The sequence below is a fragment of the Anastrepha obliqua genome, chromosome 4, assembly GCF_027943255.1.
Source record: "Anastrepha obliqua isolate idAnaObli1 chromosome 4, idAnaObli1_1.0, whole genome shotgun sequence".
NCBI classification, from domain to species: domain Eukaryota; kingdom Metazoa; phylum Arthropoda; class Insecta; order Diptera; family Tephritidae; genus Anastrepha; species Anastrepha obliqua.
Window position 1 is genome coordinate 19546298 of NC_072895.1, and position 23663 is coordinate 19569960.

At 36.0% G+C, this 23663-nt stretch overlaps 2 protein-coding genes across 3 annotated transcripts; one reads left to right on the forward strand and one right to left on the reverse strand.

The window, feature by feature from the left end:
- Nucleotides 1-408: 408 nt before the first annotated feature.
- LOC129243414 (MIP18 family protein galla-1) lies at nucleotides 409-4053 on the reverse strand. The gene is made up of 5 exons (XM_054880391.1): nucleotides 3878-4053; nucleotides 3420-3766; nucleotides 3232-3344; nucleotides 1065-1215; nucleotides 409-991 (listed from the first exon to the last, which is right to left on the reverse strand). The coding sequence occupies exons 2-5, from the start codon at nucleotides 3637-3639 to the stop codon at nucleotides 894-896; spliced, it is 582 nt and encodes a 193-aa protein (XP_054736366.1). The 5' UTR covers nucleotides 3640-3766; nucleotides 3878-4053; the 3' UTR covers nucleotides 409-893.
- A 3928-nt stretch (nucleotides 4054-7981) lies between these two features.
- Nucleotides 7982-20203, forward strand: LOC129243413 (maternal protein exuperantia). 2 transcript variants are annotated; one of them, XR_008582304.1, is made up of 7 exons: nucleotides 7982-8113; nucleotides 8283-8371; nucleotides 8708-8953; nucleotides 9731-9883; nucleotides 11492-12407; nucleotides 12492-12794; nucleotides 18835-20203. XR_008582304.1 is itself a non-coding variant. In XM_054880390.1 (6 exons), the coding sequence occupies exons 3-6, from the start codon at nucleotides 8771-8773 to the stop codon at nucleotides 12734-12736; spliced, it is 1497 nt and encodes a 498-aa protein (XP_054736365.1). In that variant the 5' UTR covers nucleotides 7982-8113; nucleotides 8283-8371; nucleotides 8708-8770; the 3' UTR covers nucleotides 12737-13451. The 2 variants fall into 2 exon arrangements, 1 of the variants encoding a protein (XP_054736365.1); XM_054880390.1 differs by lacking the exon at nucleotides 18835-20203 and having other exon boundaries at nucleotides 12492-13451.
- Nucleotides 20204-23663: the final 3460 nt, after the last annotated feature.

Below are 23663 nucleotides of genomic sequence, written 5' to 3' on the forward strand. Positions count from 1 at the left end.
TTACAGCTGATTTATACCCGATTCTATGGAATGCTCTACGCGCGGTTCACTCGCTGATGTTCTTATTTAACATTGCTGCAGCCTTCTTTGGTGTCTCAAAACTGTTTTTGCGTACTTCTTGTACCATAAGGCGTGCGTATGAGTCCGAAAGAAGTTGTGGTCGACCTCCAACATTCGGTGCATGCGCTACATTTCTTCGCTTCTGTACATTAATAACTGTGCGTTGGCTAATATTTAATATTTCAGCAATTTTTCTTGAGGAATTTCCACTATTAGTCAAAACCACGACGCTGCTTTCGAGCTCCACACTTATGTTCTTCATAATTGATATTAATATTAATCGGAAAGCGATTGTCTAACTTCGAACACCTTTTTACTACTAATAACAAAAGTAAAAACACAGTAACATGAAACAAAAACTATAACGGTATATAATTACAACTGTACTAAATGTTACAGCTCCTTTCGGTTTACATAAACAAAACGTGCAAAACTGAGTAAATACGTACTTTTTTATATTATTGCCTCCTTCTCATTCCTACATTTGTATTTTTTGTTTTAAGCCGTTATTTTAAGAATTAAGCAACGAATAAATGCTGAAAGTTTGTTTCATTAAGTTGTGGATTTAGATTTTATCGGAGACTTTAAAGTTAAATCGCCCAACATGTGCTCACTATTGCACGCTACTGTAAGTAGGTGCTAAAACGGTACTATAATTGTCAACAGGCAAAATACAACGTACAGCTTGTGACCATATATTAAAAATACAGATTTGTACATATAAAATAGGAATATATACATTTGTGAGGAAGTTAACTAATGAATATAGATTTTCTTAATTTAGGGAACCTTAGTTATAATTTAGTTTGATTTTGAGTTGCCTATTTTGTTGTTCATTCCTCTTCCTGTATGCAATTCTCTACAAGTTCACGCAAATTTGGATTCTCCATAGCGGCCGCAATGCGCTCCTTGTCATTTATTTGCTTATTAACTGCAAGAGTGAGAAATTCAATTAATTTTTTTTTTTTTTGGGTAAATTAAAAGAATTCATATTAGAACATTACTTTCATCTTCTGTTGTATGTGCACCCTTTTTGATGTAAATGTCCAATTTAATATTATGTGGTAAACTGCGTTCAACTTTAATGCGTATGCATAGGCCGATGAGCGTAGCTAAGGAGCAGTGTGGAACAGTGGGATTGAATTCGATGCGTACCTGCAAAGAGCACAACAAAACAGCTTACAAATCGAAAATAAGGTGAAATCCATAAAACCTTTGTGATTAGCATTGAACATTTACGAGGAATATGTGATTAAAGTTGTAAAGGGTGATTTTTTAAGAGCTATAGGAAAGTTTTTCGAAAAAACACACGTAAAATTCAGAAAAATGCATGAAATTTTTTATTTAAATTGATAGTACAGTCCATATAATTTAATGTTTGGAGATTATTTCATGCAAATGTTGACCGCGACTGCGCTTCAAATGGTCCATCCGCATACTCTTTCCAATGTTTCGGCGGGTATCTCACATATAAATGCTTTAATGTTGTCTTCCAATGCGTTCATTGAAGCAGGCTTGTCTGAACAGACATGAGCTTTAACATAGCCCCACAAAAAATAATCTAAAGGCGTTATATCGCACGATCTGGGTGGCCAATTGACAGGTGCCGAACGTGCAATAAAATGTTCACCGAACTCGCCTCTCAACAAGTCAATGGTTACGCGTGCTGTGTGGCATGTGGCACCGTCGTCTTGCTGAAACCACATGTCATGCAAGTCAAGCTCTTGCATTTTGGACAAAAAAAAGTTGGATATCATTTCACGGTAGCGCTCACCATTCACCGTTACGTTACGATTTGCAGCATCTTTGAAGAAGTAGGGTCCAATGATATCTCCAGCCCATAAACCGCACCAAACTGTGACCTTTTCTGGATACATTGGTAGCTCTTGCAATTCTTCTGGCTGATCTTCACTCCAAAATCGACAATTCTGCTTATTTACGTACCCATTTATCCAAAAATGAGCTTCGTCGCTGAACACAATTTTTCGATAAAAAAGTTAATCTTAAACTTTCTTAACAGAACACGCATTTTTATAATAAAATTCAATGATTTGCAAGCGTTGTTCGGTTGTAAGACGATTCATTGTTAAATTATAGACCAAACTGAAGATGTTTGTCAGTGAAACAAAACACGAAACGTGCGTCAGCTGTTTAAACCAACTGTTTAAAAAGATAATAGCTATAAAATCACCCGCTATGCGCTATTGGTAAAAACAAAATTTTATGCAATCGACAACAAGTGAACTGAACCATAGACTATAAACAATTAAAAAAATTGCAGCAGCAGTTTTCGTATAAGGGGTTAGGGGTAGTCAGAATTTTCAAAAAATTTGATTTTTTTTTACATTTTCTTAAAGTATAATATCTTAAAAATATTGTGTGAAAAGTTGAAGTGAATCCGACAAATACTTTTCGAGTTATTCAACAATTAACAAAGGGCGCTCTGGCGCTCCGGAACTCGATAGCAAAACTTTAAATGCGTTTTTCTCAAAACTATGTTTTTTGAACTGGTGATCGCTGTAACTTAAACCGCTTGGTAGATTTCAATAAAATTTATACTGCTTTTGAAAAACATAAAAAACTCGTCCCTGATCGAAGGATTTTTTTTTTTAATTTCGATAATTTTTAACAATTATTTGTCGGTTTTTTCTCGAAAATCTGAAAAATATTTGCTGAGGCCGCCATATTGTTAATTTTGAAAAAAAAAGGTTCGATCAGGCAGAAGATTATCTATTAATAAAACTAATTTCTCTTTACTTGTCCGATTGATTTTAGATGAATCTCCAAGGACTTGTGATGACCACCGCAAGGGACTTCTGGAGAAACGAGCTCCACACAAGCAGCGATAACTTTTACAATTATTAATTTTTTTTATTTTTGTTGAAATTTTGCTAAAGTCAAGTCGAAGTATTAATGCTATGTTTTTATTTTTTGTACAATAGCAAAAAAAATTATGGAAAATCATCACTTTTTCGGGCCTCTGACTACCCCTATCCCCGCAACGCAATAACGGCAGTCCAGTAACAATTCGTTACTGCAACGATACGGATTTATGTCTGGGCGATTCCCACAAAATTTATGGGAAATGATTTACGATGTTACAACAAAAACGCAGATGCAGCGTTTATGTAAACAGCGATTACATTAAATAATCCAAAAGTTTAAGCTTACCACAGAAACATTAGATTTCGTTGGCGGTTGCACAATAATGCCCTCTTCATAAACAACATTCAGATCTTCTAACGTGCATGGTTTTTCCGGATCACGAATCGTCTTTAGCACATCTAAGCAACGGGCGCAAATGCAGTTTTGTCAAGTCAATAAAGAAAAAGAAGAAACGAATTTCTGAAATTACATACCATAAACCGTTTCTTGCAGATCGGTTGCATTTTTGTAGCCCAGCTCCTGCAGTAATGCATCCTCCCCAATGGCGATGGCTTCATTATCCAAAGACATTTTACTAGTTTTTTGTGCAAGAAAATTATCTATTGTACCGATTGTCGGGCCGTTCGCAAGCGTTGTACTGCTGCCGCCTCCTGACTCGGACTCTGATAATTTTCGTCTGATGAAAGACAACATTATCAATGCGCTTCAACCAACACAAAATACGCAAGCCAATTGATAATATGCCACTCTTTCGTTGCTGTCTAATCTACGTTTGCGTTGCTTCGAGTTGTTGTTTGTTCGTTCGTGTGTAACTCCGATCCTACAAAAACAGTAGACAGTGTAATTAGTTTGTTATTCAGTTTATACTACTTTGAACTTTTGCACTCGGTACATAAATACGCTATATTTTGGCAAATTCTTAACAGTTTACCTTTTTGTTCCCTGATACGTTGCGTGATTTTCTATGGAAATAATTGTTTTTGTTTTTATGTTATTAAATAACATCTGATGCAAAGCTTTCGCTCCAAAACGTCAGATCAAAACAAAGCGCTAATGTCGTTTGCGAGCACAACAAAAGCGATAAAGCAGCGGTAGAGAATATAAACAAGGCGAATCTATATAAGGTGCTGTTAGTGTGTAATTGAGTTTGTGTTTTCTTGAAATTTGGTTGCTGGAAAGTCGAAGTGATCTTTTGTTCTGTTGTTATTTTGATTATTTGTAGACATTCCGATTGGAATTTCGACGTTCAAACTGCCAAATTGCATCCAAACTTTGTTGTTGGTCTAGTGCTTCACCTTGTATGAATTCGCCTCGCTTTTCTCTACTTTTCCCACCACACTTAGGACGAAGACGAATTGAAGAGTTGCCACATTACGATTTCCTCAAGTGGTATCCTAAAGCTACATTACGGAAGTGGTATCCTTTATAAGTTTTTCAAAGTGATATCCTGCCAACGCCCGACGGCAATTATTTGTGAAAAATAGCTTATGCACATACAACTTGTATAAAACTAATATAAATGCGTGCGCTAAAAGATGCAATATGATTATGAATGCGCATTGGTCATTCATTAAAGGTGTAGGCACTAGACCAACAGCACTGTTCTGTACGTTTGATTGCCAAAGCAAAGTATTGAGATACTAGAAAACAAATAATCATTGTTTCATTCTGAGCTGACAGCCACATGGACACGGTGAAAAAAAATAACTCAGCTGATTCACTAACACCACCTTTAATAGATTCGCCTTGAATTATATTATGTGGGGCTGTTACAGTATCTGTCTAACTTTTGGCTGTATATTCTGTTCGATTCCTGCCCCAACCAAAGCACAATGAACAGATAGTAACAACAGGAGAAAAATAAGAAGTGTAATCTATTTTGCTTTTGTATGTGATCAATAGAATAACGAACTTTTAAGAAAATTGTAATTTAGAGTAATTTGAAAAAAAAAAAAATGTAATCATTTACAAATCAAATATATCGAAAAATATGAAATCAATTTGCTCCACTTTGTACCTTGGCGCCAACCCAGAATAATCGTAACAAAATGACAAGAGTCATATAATACAAAGATTGCGCTGATTGAACTCGAAAAATGTTCGTAACGTCGCCAAAATGGAATCGTAGATGAAGTGTACGAAATAATTAAGAGGACAGTGGCATAGTAATAAAATGTTTATGAATATTTGTTGGATTTTATTTTAATCTTGCACAAAGTTTGAAACTTTGATTTATATGGCTTTCGTTTTAGAATGTACTATACTTTATTTATAAATAAATAAATTGAAATTAAAACAATAAAAGAAAAGTAGAATAAAACTAGTTAAAATATCACGTTGGTCATTACTTAGCCCTGCCATAAGTTCTGTTACAAGTTAGGTCCGTATAGATATGAAATTATAATACTTCTTCTTTAATTAAGTTTGTTTTAATTATGTAAATATTAAATAAAAAAATCTGTTTTCATTCGAAATGGTTACCATTTTCTTTTACACAAATCTTCAAACGATTAGGTCATTCAGCTATTGCAGCACGAATGCTTTCCAGGACATTGGTGTCACTGCTTGAATCAAAAATTGTTTGAAGCTCTCAAAATTTCTGCGAGATCTTCGACAGGCCATGTCCTCCAATTCTGACCACAAATTATAGTCCAATGGTTTCAGGTCTGGACTTCTAGACGGTCAATCTTCTGTTGGCTATGAACCCACTGTTGTGTGGTTTTTGCCTTATGGGCTGCAGCGAAATCTTGCTGGAAGATTCATTGAAGAGAGTATTGCTCAACTGCTACACCACGCCTTCTAAGACATCCTCCTGGTACACTTCTGCTCCGGTCTTAACCCATTTTTCTCAGAAATGAAGAGATGTGCCGCCTTTACAAGACACTCCTCACCAAATTATTACGGTGGTGGTGGTCACGCTGAACACTTGGAAAATTTTTGTTTGCATCTTTAAAAGTTTTAGCATAGATTTTGTCGTTTTGCTTATTAAAAACTTCTTCAGACGTGAAAATTTTCTCATCTGTGAAAGGAATATTTTCATGGCCGTTGACCGCGTGCCACCAAAGGAGCTACTGGCGTCTATTAAGTCTAATTTTCTTCAACATGTCAAAATATGACCAGTTGAGCGACGGAAGGTCGGCGATAATCTCTAATTAGTCTTGACATGGATCTGGTCGATACATTCATTTGCCTGGACTTGATTTTCTGCTTTCTAAGGGGATTTCTACAAACTCTTTCCCGAACGGCTTTTATGGCTGCACTGGTTCGAACCACGCGAGGACGACCACTACTTTTTCTGTCTGTGTCTTCAGACGTTTGGGAGAAAGGATTGATCGTGCGTATCCAAACATTTTCGAAATATTAAGTTTTTTTCAGCAATGTAAATTTCACTTGCACTTTTACCACACTTAAGTAATGCAATCACTTCAATGCGATTTTCCTTAGCTCCCCACTCCATTGTTAATAATAATTTACCTCTAAACGGAACATAATTTGTAAATAGATAATGCATACGAATAAAAGCAAAAATAACGGAACTTTTCTCTGCGAATTTATTCTCGCCGTACGCATTGTAAAATTTGTCACAGATTTAATGGCAACACAGTAATTGCATACAACTACATGTCCAAAGCTTGTCAAAAATGTGTGCGAAGGTATCATCCTGTTACAACAATAATCATTAAATTGAAATTGGCATTAAATTCAGCTACTTGTTAAACTTACTTTACAAATTCACCACAATTAAAATCGCACCATACTTTTCATGTCGTGGAGGCCATACATACAACAGCGGTGAAATGCTGCCATTTACGCTTACAAGTTTTCAACTCGCCTCTTATCAGTTGGGTAAGTGTGGTGCGCAGCCGTTTCTAGAATATGTAAAGTTTCTTGTTAAACTTTTAAGGTTTTTGGTTATTGCATCGTGGCCCAGAAAACAGAAGTGCATTCAACAAAATATTGCATTTAAAATTTATTTTTTTGAAATTCACACAACTTGCAACAAAAGACTTGCAATATTTAGCTATCCATTAGATCCAGGTGCATATGAAATAATTTGAATGTAAATGATCTTCACTTTGGCCTTAACCTAGTAGTGCAAAATTCTTGGTGATTAAGACTCGGTAAGATCGCGTGACGATGTTGTTGTTGTAACAGCATAGACATTCCCCCTAAATGTTTGGGAAAAGCGGAGTGACAGACTGGAGTGACATTATTTAATCGAATATAAATCCGGGTAGTTCTGGTAGCGTACAACCGGCTGTGGTGCGGCGCGGCGAAAAGTGCTGTGTGATAAGGCAACTGAGGGATGCGTCTGTAGAAAGGGCAATTTAGTTTTGCCTCACTACTCGCTAAAAAACAAGCTAATGCGCGAAGCGTACAATTTCATGTTAAAAAGTTGGCTTATTTAGCAGATTATTAACGGAAAATACTTGCAATTCTAGGCACTCATAAATGATAATGGAAATTTCGATCGAATACCACCCCAGCCCAGCAGGCGTCATTCGATTGCACAAATTTTCTTTAGAGTTGTAACGAAATACATACATACATGTACTTACATACATAAATACGGTTAAGATCGGCGATCATTTGGTTTTTGTTTTTCGTGCGAATTATTTCATTTCTTGGTGCGCTTTTCCCTCCAGTCCTGAGTGCTGCTTTGCTTTCGGATGTCCACCTGTCAACGATCAATACACGGCTTGAAATTGTTTGTATCTAAACTGTGAGAGAAGGAGCACGAGCAAGAAAAGCGCGCATTTGCACGAAGCAATTGGAACAATTGAAAGAGGGCAGCATAAAGGATCAAGTTAGCACCGGGAAAAATTACAATAATAGTGGATCGTAACTGGAAATTATACCGTACTGAGTTGAGTTGTTCTTACTCGACTTCCGCCCACGTCCTTACCACCGTTTGTCGAAACGATTCTTGATGCACCTACTGCGCTTACTTCCGTTTGAGATTCGACAATATATGTGCATACATACATACCTATGTATGTATCAGCAGCTACCCAAAGCAAAGTGAGTGAGTAAAGTTACGTCGTTGGCTTGAAACGTCTAGCGCTGACAGCGGCTAGTTTATTTGATCCGTGGAAGTCAAACTGCGTGGTTCGCGTATACACAAACAGTGTACAAACTCTCAAAGTTGTACCAAAATTACAGTTCTGTTAGTTGGATTTTTTTTTATCGTTATTAAGCAAGCAATCAAACATGTGATAGACTACTCAGCTTGGAAGTTTTCTTTTGAAATTGTTTTGCATTTCTATTCAAGTTTTATTTTTTTAAATTTTAAGAAAAATCACTTGCTAAATTCAAGTTTCTTTCTATATTCACAGGGATTAGATTGTCTTTAAGAAAAATTTCGATTCAGTACGTTCAGAAAAATTCGTTTGTTAGCAGAGAGAAAGGAGTTCAGCTGATTCAGGTAATGGCGGGAGAAGACACAAAAATTGTCTGGCCAATTGCAATGGGCTGGCGTTAATATTTTTTTTTTAAATTGAAAACCAAATTTGACGAAAGTAATTTCGATTCAAGAAAGGAACTAAAATTCAATATTGATTTTATGAAATTTTTTTGCTGGCCATTTAATTAATGGTCAATTTTTTTTTTTTTTGTTTTTTTTTTTTTAATTTTTGTTACTGCTTAAAAATTGCATTACAAATTGTCATATGGAATTAAAGATATTTATTTGGCTTTAAATTATTTAATCAAGAATTTTTAACACATTTTTAACCCGAATCTTCTTTTTGTCTATTTTCAGCGCATTTAACTAGTCAAATTAGTCCGATTTCGCTTGGATTATTTTTATTGGAAATTTTAGAAAATGGTCGCTTCAACGAATGCAAGCCAAAACGGTGTAGTCAATTCTCCAGTAGTAGGAACTTCTAATGGAGTAACAACCAATGGCACAATGAATGTCGCTGGCGGACACAAGACTTTGGCCAAGGGCAGGTACACTTTAGTAGGCGTCGATATTGACACAACTGGACGTCGACTCATCGATGAAGTAAGTATGCGTGTGTGTGTTTTAAATGTATATTATGTATATTTTAAACAATCTCAAGCCAGTTTGTGAAATGCCTATCCTTATAATAACATTTGCATTTCTTAAACTTCTCACCTAAAAATGTGTGTAAGCCGACTCGCGGCTCTTTTAATTTTTACTTTAATTTTTAATTTAAATAATTTGTAATTATTTTTTTGTTATATACAAACGATTAATTTTAGTTTGTTATAAGCGAAGCAAAATATGTGAAAATCCACGGCTTCAGTTTGCAAGAATGTGCATAAAAACTGTTCATATGCGCATGGAAAATATATTTCTCTAAAAAAAAAAAAAAAACAATAATAATGCATCCGCTTCGCAGCTAATCCGCTTTACTGTTATAAAGTCATGAACTTGTGCGTATGGCTGATGCATTACATGAATATGTTGTTTGTGCATTGATAACTGCACTTCTTTTACATGATTCGGCTTTTGGTTTTCGTCTAATTTTACTGTTCCACTACAAGTCATTGGCCTTTGAAAACGTTTACTTTCTTTGCGCAAATTATACTTTTTTTGTTGTTTTTTTATTTATTTATTCTAACCTTATAGCCGATGTTTATACAAATATGTAATATACATATATTTCAAAACTAAAACTTCCACATTTGTGCGCAATGTTTTTTTTTCGTTTTTTTTTTTTTTGATTTTTCACAAATTTTTCTTTTCAGTTATAAGAGGATACGAAAGCATAAAATTGTGATGCCTTATTTTTCTCTCTTCTTTTCTCCTCCTCAGATCGTTCAGTTGGCCGCGTATTCGCCCAAAGATCATTTTGAACAATATATTATGCCATACATGAACTTGAATCCTGCTGCTCGCCAACGTCACCAAGTGCGTGTGATCTCTATTGGATTCTATCGTATGTTGAAATCAATGCAAACCTATAAGGTGAGAAAAAAGAATACATTAAGTGACTGGACTTCATTTGTGCAACTCCAATTAGTTTGATTGGAAGTTGCCATATTTTTTTTTTTTTACGTAATTACCAAGAAATATAGTTGCATATAATAGTGTAAATACAGTTATTTAAAAATATTTTTTATATAAAGGGTTTTCCAGTACGGGGCGTTATTTTGATATTCAAAGAAAAATGCAATTTTTTAATATAAATGATCGGTTTTTGATTTCATTATAAAGAGGAAGAGATGCCGTGAATAGTGGAAAATAACATGAGGCAAATGACCACCACGACCACGCTTATAGGACAATATCCTTTTCAGAAAAAAATTTCCATAACCGAATTGCAAAGTGGCTGTCCTCGATAGCCTCACGAATTCCATCTTTGCGGTCTTTAATTGTCCCTGGGCTGTTGGCTTAGACCTTCTCTTTCACGTGGCCCCAAAGAAAAAAGTTACAAGGTGTTAAATCACAAGATCGCGGTGGCCAATTGTGATCACCTCTTCGAGTGATAACACGGTCCGAAAACTTTTCCCGTAAAATATCAATGGTTTCGTTGCTTGTGTGGCACGTAGCGCCGTCTTGTTGAAAATAAACGTTGTCCAGATCAATACCATCCAATTCCGGCCATAAAAAATCGTTAATCATCTCTCGATAGCGCAATCCTATTCAAAATAACACCTGTTATTGGAAAACCCTTTACATAAATTGAACTAAAAATGCAAATTACTTTAAGCTCCTTTTCAAAAAAACTTCGGTTGGGCACGCGGGTCTGGCTTTTTTTTTGTAACATTAATTCATAGAAAAAAGGCACATTTTTATGAATTTTTTTTTGATGACACAGTTAAAATTTATTCGTCAAATCTTTTACTACATAAAACTATAGCGTTTGAAGTATATTTTGTGAAATTTTCATCCAAAAATATTTAAAAATACGGCAATGGCAGAAATTATTCGGACGCATCTCAAAAAAAGTAGTTTTGCGGTGCCCCTCATAAGTCGGTGTTAAATCATCTGAAATCAAAAAACCAAAGTTATTTCGTTAGATAATCGTTTTCTCCGGGTAACGTCGAGAGGGTTTTTTGAAATTAAAAATTTTTCGATTTTTGGGAACACGTTAAAGTCAAAAATCGGTGAATTAGTTACCGTAAAAACAAAAGTATCAACAAATTCGAAAAAAACTCTTCGGCGTTACCTTGTAAAACATCTACAGAAAAAGTGTTCAAAATTTCAAAAGGATCGGTGCCGTAGTTTCAAAGTTATGAGGGGCACCGACTTTGAAAACGTAAGTTGTGGGAAAAATGCTTTAACGCTAACGCTAAACGCGGTTGAGCCAGGTAGGTAGCAACACTTACATGGCTGTATCTTTGTAAGTTTTGCTCCGATTCATCTAAAATTTTCACAGAATATTCTTGAAAGGTTCTTCATTTAAAAAATCAAATAAAAAAAAAAATGCAAAAAAAAATTTAAAAACGTTACCCGTATTAACGCATAAAATGCCGTAATTATGAATAAATAAAATCAAATTTATGCTCCTCAGATTATTAAGTCGCAGTTGTGATTAAATAACATAAAATAAAATGCATTTATATTCCACAGATTATCAAGTCTAAATCGGAGATCGCTGCCTTGAAAGATTTTCTGGATTGGCTGGAAGCGCTTAAGGCCGAAGATACATCATCGAACGGTGTCATTCTAGTCTATCATGAGGAACGCAAATTTATTCCATATATGATTTTGGAATCGCTTAACAAATACAACCTGTTGGACAGGTTCCTTAAAACAGTCAAATCATTTGCCAATGGCCTCAATTTAGCCAAAGCCAATGCCAACGAATCATTGCAACATTACACGTTGCGCAAACTCTCCAAAGTGTTGAGCGCCAAAGCACATGAAGTGATCAATAATCAAAATGCAAGTGACGGTGAAATCAAAAACAATGTTAGCTCAACAACGGGCATAGCCGAGTGTCAGAGCCCCCAAAAGTCATTGCAAAAGGGCGCTCTGGCACAGGAGCGTGAGCTGTTCGATGGTAATGCTAGTGTGCGTGCCAAGTTGGCCTATGAGGTGGCACAACAGTTGAGCAATCAAGAACACAAGGTGCCTATCGAATCGTCGGCTGCATTAGAGAATATGATTGCCGCAGTGCAAACGTATGCACAGCCCATCGAATGCGATTTGAATGAACTACAAACTCAAAACGAGAATTTGGAACGTCAAAATTCTTTCCGTCCGGTTTTCTTAAATTACTTTAAAACCACACTCTACCATCGAGTGCGTGCAGTCAAGTTTCGCATCATACTTGCGGAACAGGGTTATGACCTGCAGACGCTAAATGCAATTTGGAGTGAGAAACAAAAGGATGGATTGGCCGAAGTATTGCAAGTCATTGAGGAGTTAAAACCTGAAGATAGGACGGAGTTGGCTGATTTATTTGACAGTTACTTCGATCCTGTAAAGACGACTATTAAGCCGATTGTAAAAAACAACAATCGCCGCCGAAATAGACGCGGAGGTAGTGCAACATGCATGCATTCAGTTGAAGTGTATTAAAAAGCAATTACCCATGTGATTTTCATTTTTCTTTTCTATTACTTAGTACGCAACATGAAGAACGACGGCAGCAATAGCGCTCGCACAAGTAGTGAGCAAGGAGCTGGCGGTGACAAGCAAGTCACTGGCGGTCAGCTGCCCGACACCACAATTAAGTCGCCATCTCCGCCAAACGGCGGCAAGCCGCAGCGTGGCAAGCGTAATCCGCGCTCACGCAATAACTCCATAAAAACACAGCTGCCAAGCGCCGCCGTCGACACGAGCAATACAACGGCAACAGCAACCAATTAAAAACTAAGAAGTTCATTCTAAGATTCAAGACAGGCGCTGTTGCAACATAAAAAAACAAGTAATTTGGTTTTTTTTTGTGATAGTTTTCACCAACGTAGACACTTTAGAGAGACGCCAGAAATATTTGCTGGTATGCAAGTTGAATAGAATTTGAATTTTTAATTTTATATATACTACATATTTTTATTATAATTATTATTACATGTATTAATTAGCTAAACGTACATGCATATAATTAACAAAAGCAAAAGAAATATGTATATATATATTTGTACGCTTGTTTAACGTTAGCAGTTACAATACCCAATTGTAGATGACGTTAGTTTAAAAAATATCTGATTATTGAAGTCATTAATAATTATTATTTTATTTGCTTTCCTACGCTACAAAGTACAACAACATAAATTAGTTTGCTAGCCGCAGGCAGAGGTGTAAGCTTTTCATAATTTATTTCGTAGTTTTACTAGAGTTGAGTTAAATAAAATGTAACAAATATTAGCTAACCTCTGGTTTGACGTCTTAGAGGATTCTACAAGAATTTGACAACCTTGCTTATTTGCGCGAATTGAAATTTTGAATTTTTAGAAGGTTGCGCTTTAATATTTGTTTTATGATTCCTATTATGATATTTATGTATTTATGCTATTTTGAAATTTTTGTTTAAAAAGAATGCACAAGAAATATATGTATAAACAAATATTTTTTTCTAACTTAAGCTTCACATGTTCAATTATTTATTATGCACACGCCCCTATACAGGGTGCGGTGCGGCACTCGAAGTGTAACCAATTAAAAAGGCCACGACAGTCGGTGCTACGTTACTGGAACGACCCTGACTTATATCCGGCCAAGGACTGTCACTTCAACAGCATTCCCCATATCGATGGTTTTCGAGAAAAGTGACATAATTCAAAAATACAAAATACTGAGTTGGGCCAGTTTTCTAGATAAGTGACGCGCCAATTCGATCACCTGACAAAACGGCAAGATTCGCTTATGACGCTTTTCCAGATAGAAATATATAAACTCTGTAGTTGATTTTTGCTTTTAACGGCAAAACTCCGAATTTTGAGTTGTGTCGCTTTTCTCGAAAACCATCGATATATGTATGGAGAATGTTTATGCTGCTACAACAACAACAACAGCCATAAATTTAGTTTCGAAAATTACTTTTATTCAATTCAAAGTAAAAAATGTGTGGAAATGAAGAATCCACTTACTTTTGCTCGATATGAAAACATCTTTTGCCTTGACTATGGCCTTGTCAGAGCATTACTTGCATTGTGACTGCTAAAACAAGCAAACAAATAAAGAAAAAGACACAGTTACACATTGCAACAGTGGCGCCCACTGTTAGTTTGATGGCAGTAGGTACTTCGTTTTGTCCTCGTTCACCACCCGACCCATTCGCTTTGCTTCTTTACCCAGTTTGGAAAAGGCAGAATTAACAGCGCGATTTAGCCGATTAAGGCCGAATGATATCAATATCAATGAACTTGGATAGCTTGGATCAATAAACTTGCGGCCTCGGTAGTGTAGCCTAAGTGCAATAGCCTGCCATTCCAGAGGTTGTGGGTTCGAATCCCACGTAAAGCACGGCCCCTCACACTTTTCCAAATTTACCGACTTTCCCTGTTTCTAAAATAAACAAAAAACAAAAACAAATCCTGCAATTCCATTCCTCAACCCCAAAAACTTATCCTTTCCATCCTTACTCCCGCACAATAGTCTGCGCATTATTTGCATTGTGGCTGCTGAAACAAGGAAAATAATAAAGAAAATCATCAGTGGTGCCAGCAAGAGAAAGCGGGCAATCGCGGTAAAAGCGCAGATACACCTAATTTAGCGAAGTCCTCAACCATCTCTGTGACCCTTCTGCCAGAAAAATTTGACACACAGATGGTGATCCAAGCAGTAAGAAGGCGTTGTTCCTAAGCAACGACAGGTGAAATTCCACCGCTTAGGACTGGTAGCGGCAGGCAAATCACCTACCCTGTCAAAAATCAAAAAGATTAACGAAACCAACGCAAGACTGAGTCTTGTCGAGGCCCTATACTCCCAAGTGGAGTGAACAAGGAAAAAAAGAATGGCCTTGAGACGGTCCAGAAACGCATCGCAAGTTGCCCGAATGTGAGGTATCTCTCTCCAATCTCGGACAATGGCTTTTTTAAGCGCCTTGAGACTGGTGAATCTTTTAGTTTGGACCTTGCTCTCCAAAATGGCCCAAGGATACTAATCCATCGGATTCTTACTTACTTACTTAGGTGGCGATAACAATCCGTTACCGAGTTACGGCCGACCTCACTAGCTCTCTCCAGGCTCCCTTGGACTTCGCCCTCGAACACCTTCTTTGCTGGAGCTTCTTCATCCATACGCACGACATGCCCTAGCCAACGCAGGCGCTGGATGGCGATGCGTTGAAGTACGTCAATGTCGGCGTAGAGCTCATACAGCTCGTGGTTCATTCTTGAACAGTAGTCTTCGCCAACGCGCACAGGACCGAAGATCTTACGAAGAATTTTTCTCTCGAACACCCCAAGAGCGGCTGCATCGCTTTGTGACACTACCCATGCCTCTGTGCCATAAAGCAACACGGGTATGATGAGCGTCTTGTAAAGTGTCAGTTTGGTCATGCGAGAGAGGGCTCGACTACTCAATTGCTTACTTAGCCCATAGTAACACCTATTAGCAAGAGTGATTCTCCGTTTGATCCGTTTGGAGAATCGGATTCGCGCCTGGTAAATTTGAGAGCCATTGTATGGACGTTATGAAGTTCGGAATGTTGTTGTTTAGCCATTCTTGGTTCATTCGTGCTTTGTTAGACGGTACCTAGTCCTGTTGAAACGTCTATGGTCTGCCAGCGAAACGTTTGTCCGCCCACGACTTCAAAGCAACCTCCAGAATATTTTCCCGATAATATTTCGCATTTACGTTGACGCCAGGCTAGATGAAAACGATTGAAGGGCACCCATCTACGGTTACAGCGGCCTAAACCATTACCTGTGGCGGGTGCTGCCTCCTGGTGGTCAATCGATGACTCAAATTCTCGTATGAACGGTCGGTCAAATAAACTCCATCGTTTTGGGAGTTTACGAGTTGTGCAATTTGAACAATTTTCTCGTCAGAAAACACAATTTTCGGAAATTGACCGCTTTCGGCCAAGCGAGGCAACTCCGCTGTCTCAGGTCTGACTTGTTGCTGTTTTGGTGTGAGAGCATGCGCCTTTTGGATCTTGTACGATCATACTATTACGTTTAAAATTCATTCACAAGATTTCCGCGCGCTTGCAAACAATACTCTGTACTGTCATTTAGCCAGCTAACAGACAGCTGATGCCCGTGCATCAGTTGAGCAAGTAGTCGAAAGTTGGTTACACTTCGAGTGACGGACCCTCTAAACTTTGGTTTTTTTTTCTCCTCTTATCATCAAAGTCTTTGGTGAACCATTGCTTTATTCACAACCTTGCGTCAACTGTCTCTATCCAAGGATACCTCCTTCCACAGCCACTCATTTAGCTTTCCAAGGTCAACTTCGACGTCTTCAAGACATTTTTTCCTCGGGCGTGCTCTTCTTCGGCCTCCAACAGGGCGTAAATCAACTGCCTTTCGAGTTGTTTTCTCCATGGGCATTCTAAATACGTGTCCGAGCCATCTTATCCTCTGAGTTTTTATAAATCTTATCACCGTTTCGTTTTTTGTTAATAGTTCCAGCTCATGGTTATATCTAATTCGATGGGTACCGTCTTGCGGTCTTACAGGTCCTTATATAGGTGGGTGAATAGAATTGGTCCTTTATGTGTGCTGTCCTGGGCCCTCCCGAAGTAATATAGAAAGCAGTTCCGGGAAGGGTGTCTCCCCAGAAGGAGAGGAGGGATCGTTTTAGTGGCCACATCACACGACGCAGTAGACGACGGTCGCTGTAAGTGCGAAGGCATTTTGAACTCTACCTCACCCTCCAAAAAAAAATTAAAAATTTTCGCAATATTTTTTTTTCCAATACCATCGGTCAGTAGTTTTTAATGTCAGTAGTTTTTGTGTCCATAGTTCGCAACCATAGGTAAGCACGGGGGGGATCAAGGTTAACTTTTGGTCGCGTCTTTTCTTCCCTACAAAGAGCAGGGCTGTTGCAAAGTAGGTATTCCAAAGTATCCCTAGCATTCGCAAGAAACTTGCACTTACTAAAATTCAATGGGTCATAAAACTGCATACCCAGAAGAATTCTAAAAATTCTGGTTAAAAAGCTGAAAGTTTTGATGAAATCTTGAAAATGTTTGCGTTATTTTGGTTTTTTTGGAGATATGTACAATATTAAAAAAGAAGTGTTGTTGGTGTTGCTATAATGTTGTAGTGTGCATGAGAAGAAATCGTAAGGGTACGGTAGAACTTGCCAGAATATCTATTTTTAAAAGATGCCGTTTTGATTCCTAGTTTTTTGGGCACACCTTGAACGTACTTTTGTGTTTTTTCATGATTTTTTTTGTCCTTTTTTATTTGTCTTGTTTTTTTTGTTTTTTTTTTAAGTTTTTGTTTTTATTTTTTTGCTTTGTTCGATTTTTTTTTCTTTTTTCATTTTTTTTGTTTGCTTTGTTTCTTTTTTTTGTTTTTTAATTTTTTTTTTGCTTTGTTCCATTTGTTTTTTTTCTTTTTTCATTGGTTGTTTTTTTCGTTTTTTCATTTGTTTTTTTTTCTTGGTTTTTTGTGCTGTGTTTCATTCTTTTTCTTTTTTCATTTATTTATTTTTTTTGCTTTATTTCATTTTTTTTCTTTATTTCATTTATTTTTTTCCTTTTTTTCTTTGTTTGCTTTTGTTGTGTTTCATTTTTTCCTATTTTCCTTTTTTCATTTGTTTTTTTTTTGTTTTTTCTTTTTTCATTTGTTTCATGTTTTTTTTCTTTATTTCATTTGTGTTTTTTCTGTTTCATTTATTTATTTTTTTTTTGCTTAATTTCATTTATTTTTTATTTTGCTTTGTTTCATTTGTTTCTTTTTTTGCTTTTTTCCTTTGTTTCGTGTTGTTTTTTTTCTCTGTTTCATTTGTTTCTTTTTTTGCTTTTTTTCCTTTTTTTTGCTTTGTTTCATTTGTTTTTTTTTTTGCTTTTTATTTGTTTACTTTTTTCATTTATTAATTTTTTTTTGTGCTTTGTTGTTTTTTTTTAATTTTTTTTGCTTTGTTCCATTTATTTTTTTTTTTTCGTTTTTTCATTTGGTTTTTCTTTTTTCATATGTTTCATGTTTTTTTCCTTTGTTTCATTTTTTTGTTTTTATTTGTTTACTTTTTTCATTTATTTATTTTTTTTTGTGCTTTGTTGTTTTTTTTTAATTTTTTTTGCTTTGTTCCATTTATTTTTTTTTTCGTTTTTTCATTTGTTCCATGTTTTTTTTGCTTTGTTTCATTTGTTTTTTTTTTGCTTTTTTTCATTTATTTTTGTTTTTTTTGCTTTATTTAATTTTTTTCTTTATTTCATTTGTTTTTTTCCTTTTTTTCTTTGTTTGCTTTTGCTGTGTTTCATTTTTTCTTATTTTCCTTTTTTTCATTTGCTTTTTTTTTGTTTTTTCTTTTTTCATTTGTTTCATGTTTTTTTTCTTTGTTTCATTTGAGTTTTTTCTGTTTTTCATTTATTTATTTTTTTTGTGCTTAATTTCATTTATTTTTTGTTTTGCTTTGTTTTTTTTCTTTGTTTCTTTTTTTGCTTTTTTCCTTTTTTTGCTTTGTTTCATTTGTTTTTTTTTTTTCTTTGTTTCATTTGTTTCTTTTTTTCCTTTTTTTTTGCTTTGTTTCATTTGTTTTTTTTTTGCTTTTTTTCATTTATTTATTTTTTTTGCTTTATTTAATTTTTTTTCTATTTTTATTTGTTTGTTTCGTTTTTTCTTTTTTTCATTTGTTTTTTTTTTTCATTTGTGTTTTATTTTTTGCTTTGTTTAAATGTTTTTTTTTCTTTGTTTCATTTCTTTTTGTTTTTGTTGCTTTATTTCCTGCATTTATTTTATTTTTTTTTTTGCTTTGTTTCATTTGTTTAATTTTTTTTTTTCTTTTTTAATATTTTTTTTTTAACCTGTCACGCAACCATTTATTTAAAAAATACTTCTTTCAAATTTTAGCTCAAATTTAAAGCGAAAAAACCCCACTGTTTAGCTTCACAAGCAAAACACAAAAATTGATTGGTGCGTTGCAGTTATACATAGCAAAACGAAAAAAAAAAACAAATTTAATTCGCTCAAACACTAGGAGGCATGATCCGATGAAATAACCAAGAAAATGAAAAAGGAGAACGAAAAAATTTCGCCGACCCCATAAACTCCTTGCGCAAAATTTCTGTGAAAAAAAAATTTTACTTGTGTACTTTGAAATTTAACCAAATTTTTGCGAATAAATCAAGCCAAAGTAACCGACATTTGAAATGCAACAACAATCAACCATACCTGGATGCTTTCAATGCCAGTAACAAGAATTGATTTTCCGCAAGACAATGCAAGCAAAAATTATTGAATTTAACAATTACATATAACCATACATGTCTGGGATCGCCTCGACAAAGCGTGATCCTGTCGAAGTGGAATCAACAGCGGAGCACAAAACAATTAGAGACTGACTTATCTGTTGGTGATTTGCAGCAAACAACTTGTCTCTCATCAATGCCAGCTAGCTGGCCACAAGGTGCGCGGGATAAAGCGGAATTTTCATTTTTAGTTTATTAACAAACCTCGCAAGTCTATGCCGATGGCGTGAGGGGTAAAACTATTATTGATTTATTGTTAAAATATAAAAATATTACATACAGAGAAGAATATCTGGTAGTGACGACATACATACATATCACACTACATTTACACTTTTAAAAATTTTCTGAGATCAAGGAATCTTAAAGCTGATTTATAAATGCCTATTTCTTTGAACAGAATCCATATGGAACCGATTCCGCTTAGTTCCAGATGCCACTTTAATTTTAGTATGTATGAACTCTACAAAAGAAAAATGAAAAAAAAAACTATAGCTGAACTATTTACAACAACATTAAAACAATAATAAAACAATTATAACATATCAAATAATCTAACTTAGATCAGTAGATTCAACAACAATACAACGCACATGAGTAATAAATAGGCATAGCAGTCTAACATGCATAGGTATGTGCAGACGCACATACATACATACATTTTCTTGTATGCCCATAATTGTGCTCATATTTGCATTGCAATGCAGCAGAATCTTACATTTGAACTGCAGATATAATTATTTTTACATACAATGAAATGTTATTGCATTTTCCCGCCCAAGTTAATGGATCCAGTTCGAAAAGAGGTCCATTTTCTTATTTCATGCGCCACAAAACGACCGAGTTCTAATTAAAAACTAAATATTCGTACATTTTTTTTGTATTGTTTCTGTTCAAAAAGAAAATTTGCTAATATTCTGTTGTGACTTCTTGTACTTTATTTGAAATAAAAATTCAAAAATCAATTTTAATTGACGTATTTTAGTGGGAGATGTGGGAAATGGAACTTTGAGTCAGGGTTTTTAAACTTGCTTGAATATTTTCTACAGCAATGATTTGTATTCCTGCTTTGGCTTTGACAACAAGCGACCGTAACAGCACAACCGACGTTGGCAAAACGAACAGTAGGCAGCGGCTTTTATTTAGAAGAAAATGAATAGCAGAAGCGACTGCACATGGCAGCGCTGCAGCGCACTTCGGTTGCTGTGGCTAACATTTTGAAAAAAAAGAGGTTGTCTGTAAAGTCGGTTTACTGACGATAGTTTAACGTGACAACGTAATAAGAAAATATTGACGGAATGGTTGCAATTTTCAAAGCAAACATTTTAATTTTATTTGTTTGATAGATATTTTGTATGGATATAGAGGAGGAAGTAAATGGAATTGCAATGGAATAGGTCAAGTTACATTTATACAAACGTGAAAAATGACGAAACATTTATCAAATTCATGAAAGATATGTTCAATTTCGATTGTGCATCAGACGTTAATAAGTCAACAACACTAAGAGGCAACATCATCGATTTGCCTTTTTCAAGACACTTTACACTCGAAACACACGCCTTTCATTTCCTACTTTTCCTATCATCTCCTATTCTCAACAGAGAAATGGTTCATTATCATGCACACAGGAAGAAGGCATATGCAAATACAAGTATATGAATTTATATACAAATGCGCATATACATACATATATATGCTCACTCAAGTAGGACAGAGCCAGATGTCGAACGTTGCCGAACGCGGGGGCCGATGGTGTTCTTTGTTGTTCGTTCCGCGCTCTCGCTTGCAGTTCAAGCACATTAGCTTACATTTGCTTGCGTACAGAATAGATTCGTATATTTGATATGTCCATATGACTTGTATGCATCTTTACATATAGATTTGTTCTTTTTGAAAATTGCGCGAAATTGTATATGTATATGCATGTTTATATACATATATTAGTCTACAACATATCTTATAAGGTATGTGGTAAATATTACCATACATTTTTTTTTTCATATATAATAAAAAAATTAATAATAATAACATTAAAACAACAGGTATTATTAAGAAACTTGGTTTTATTTTAAATTCTTCAAGTAAATCAAATTAATAATAATCAATAAGAAGGCATATGCAAATACAAATACGTGAATTTATATATGTACATATGCGTATATACATACATATATACGCTCACTTAAGTAGGAGAGAGCAAGATGTCGAACGTTGCCGTTCGTTTGCTTTGTCGTTCGTTCCGCGCTTTCGCTTGCAGTTTATTCAAGGTAACGGCAATGAGCAAGGTAACGACAAATGAGCTAGGTAACGACATATGAGCAAGGTAACGACAAATGAGTAAGGTAACGACACATTTTTTCGTGCGTACAGCCGGCTAAATCGAATTATAAAACGTTATCACGTCAAAAGTAGCAGAAACACAATGCGGCTGTACCTTTTGCTTGTTTTTGCTGAATATGCAAATAATAAAATGTTCTGCAAGCAAAAGTAGTAACGAATATTTCACCTATTTACGGAGCCAATGAGACTACATTTCAAATTTGATTTCAATATGATATTTTTACATCTCTTGGAGATGTGTGAACGTCAAAAGACTGTAAAAGGAGAAGTGGTTGAATTTTGTGAGCAAAACGACTACACCCCGTTTCCTGATTATAAGCGCACAATAAGTTTACCTACATTTTCTATTGTGTTTTAGAGAAAATATTTTTACTTGTACTTTCGCAAGTACGTAAAGAGAAATAAGTTCACATATCAAGCAACAAAAACAACATCATGTGTATTAAGCAAGAAGAGAGTAGACAAATATAACAAAAAACAGAGAGCAGACAAATATTTGCAAAACGAAGAAATGAAAAATGGTAAACTTTTAGCTTTTGCTTCCGAAAAAAAGCCATGTCGAGAAATAGGCCTTCTAATAGAAATTGTATCGTGCGAGATTAAAAAAAAAGAAAAAATTGCGGAAGAAAAAATTACGGGTACAAATAATCAGCGGGAATTAAAAAAAATTAAAGCAGTCAGTTCTACGTTACTGGCAGCCCGTTCTATGTTACCGGAATGACTCGGGTTCTTCCCGACCAAGGGCTCCAGTCCCAGTAAACCTGCCCTGTTTAATAAACCGTTTATCATCCCCCCTTTATCGCGCCACAGGAGCAATTTCATGCAGCAATCTTGCTCCATATACTTCTCCTTAGAGCTGGTATTGAATCCCACCCTGAGGCAGGGGTATTCTATTGTTGCGTTTGCCATAAACGGTTCTACCCGAACTCCACCTCGGTTAGGTGCAATAAGTGCAACGAGTGGGCCCACCTTAAGACCTGTTTGGGCCTTAAGTCACATAGGAAGTGGTCCACACGGTATGTGGCCTTGTGTTGCCTTCGCCATCAGGCTTCCAATGCTTTAACGACTACCACATCCCCTGATAGGCCAGCACTACCAACCGCCACCACAACCCACACCCACACGGTAAGGAGCTTAGCAGCGCAACACAACTCCCCAAACATAGCCGATTTCCTCCTGCTCCAACCCCAGTGCGGGGATAAACGAGCAGCTCTTGGCCCCCCACACAGTCTGTTCCGTGTGTCAGACCAGAATACTTTGGAACTTGGCATCAGTCAAATGCAATTTTTGCAATGGCTGGTGCCACTTTCGGAGATGTTCTGACCTGCGCACCACCCGTGAGTGGTCAACTGACAACTTTGCCCTCTGCTGCAGAGCCCTACACCCATCCCTCACATCCCGAGCTACAACAGTCCTACCAAGAAGCTTGAAGCTTCTGCAATTTAACTGCAATGGACTAACGTGCATGGTAGATGAGATAGTCGACTTTATGAGCCGGCACGTAAAGAGTTAACGTGATACCAAGGCTGAATGTGACCTTCTTTGGCTACATTAAGTCGAGTTTTACAGCGGAAGGGAAGTATTAAGTTCTTTAAAATAAAGCCACCTTCAAAACTTACCGCTGAGACGGAAAACCTTTGCACAAAAGTGCAAATCTCATCTTGATTTATTTATACCCAAAATCTTGGCTCCGTTCAGTAAATCCGACAGTTATGAAAGAGTGTGCATGCACTCAAAAATGAGGGAATACGAGATTCGGTCATTTGAGTCCATGACGCGGGCACAAAATAAACAGAAGAAAATAAGAGGTAGAATAAACGAATGCAAGAGGAAATAAAGGAAAAAACTGCATTTATAGATTTTATTATGATTCGCGCTTTTTAACACGTGCACTTTTTTATTACTTTGTTCAATTAAAAAATCAGAATATTCATTGATTACGCTTCACGCCACACTTTTACGTTACTCAAAACGGGTCCCGGGTGATTCTGTCAAACAGTCAACAGCTATTCGCCAAGAACCTAGGCAAATATATTAAAGGTGGTGTTGGTAAATCAGCTGATTTGTTTTTTTCTTTCGCCGTGTCCA

What these genes read in the sequence shown, in the direction of transcription:
- LOC129243414 (XM_054880391.1), bottom strand. Translation starts at nt 3,639, where the DNA reads ATGTTGTCTTTCATCAGACGAAAATTATCAGAGTCCGAGTCAGGAGGC. An exon ending in TCTGCAAGAAACGGTTTATG is followed by an intron (nt 3,345 to 3,419) that starts GTATGTAATTTC and finishes CCCGTTGCTTAG; the next exon opens with ATGTGCTAAAGACGATTCGT. An exon ending in CGAAATCTAATGTTTCTGTG is followed by an intron (nt 1,216 to 3,231) that starts GTAAGCTTAAAC and finishes TGCTCTTTGCAG; the next exon opens with GTACGCATCGAATTCAATCC.
- LOC129243413 (XM_054880390.1), top strand. Translation starts at nt 8,771, where the DNA reads ATGGTCGCTTCAACGAATGCAAGCCAAAACGGTGTAGTCAATTCTCCA. An exon ending in GACGTCGACTCATCGATGAA is followed by an intron (nt 8,954 to 9,730) that starts GTAAGTATGCGT and finishes TCTCCTCCTCAG; the next exon opens with ATCGTTCAGTTGGCCGCGTA. An exon ending in AATCAATGCAAACCTATAAG is followed by an intron (nt 9,884 to 11,491) that starts GTGAGAAAAAAG and finishes TATATTCCACAG; the next exon opens with ATTATCAAGTCTAAATCGGA.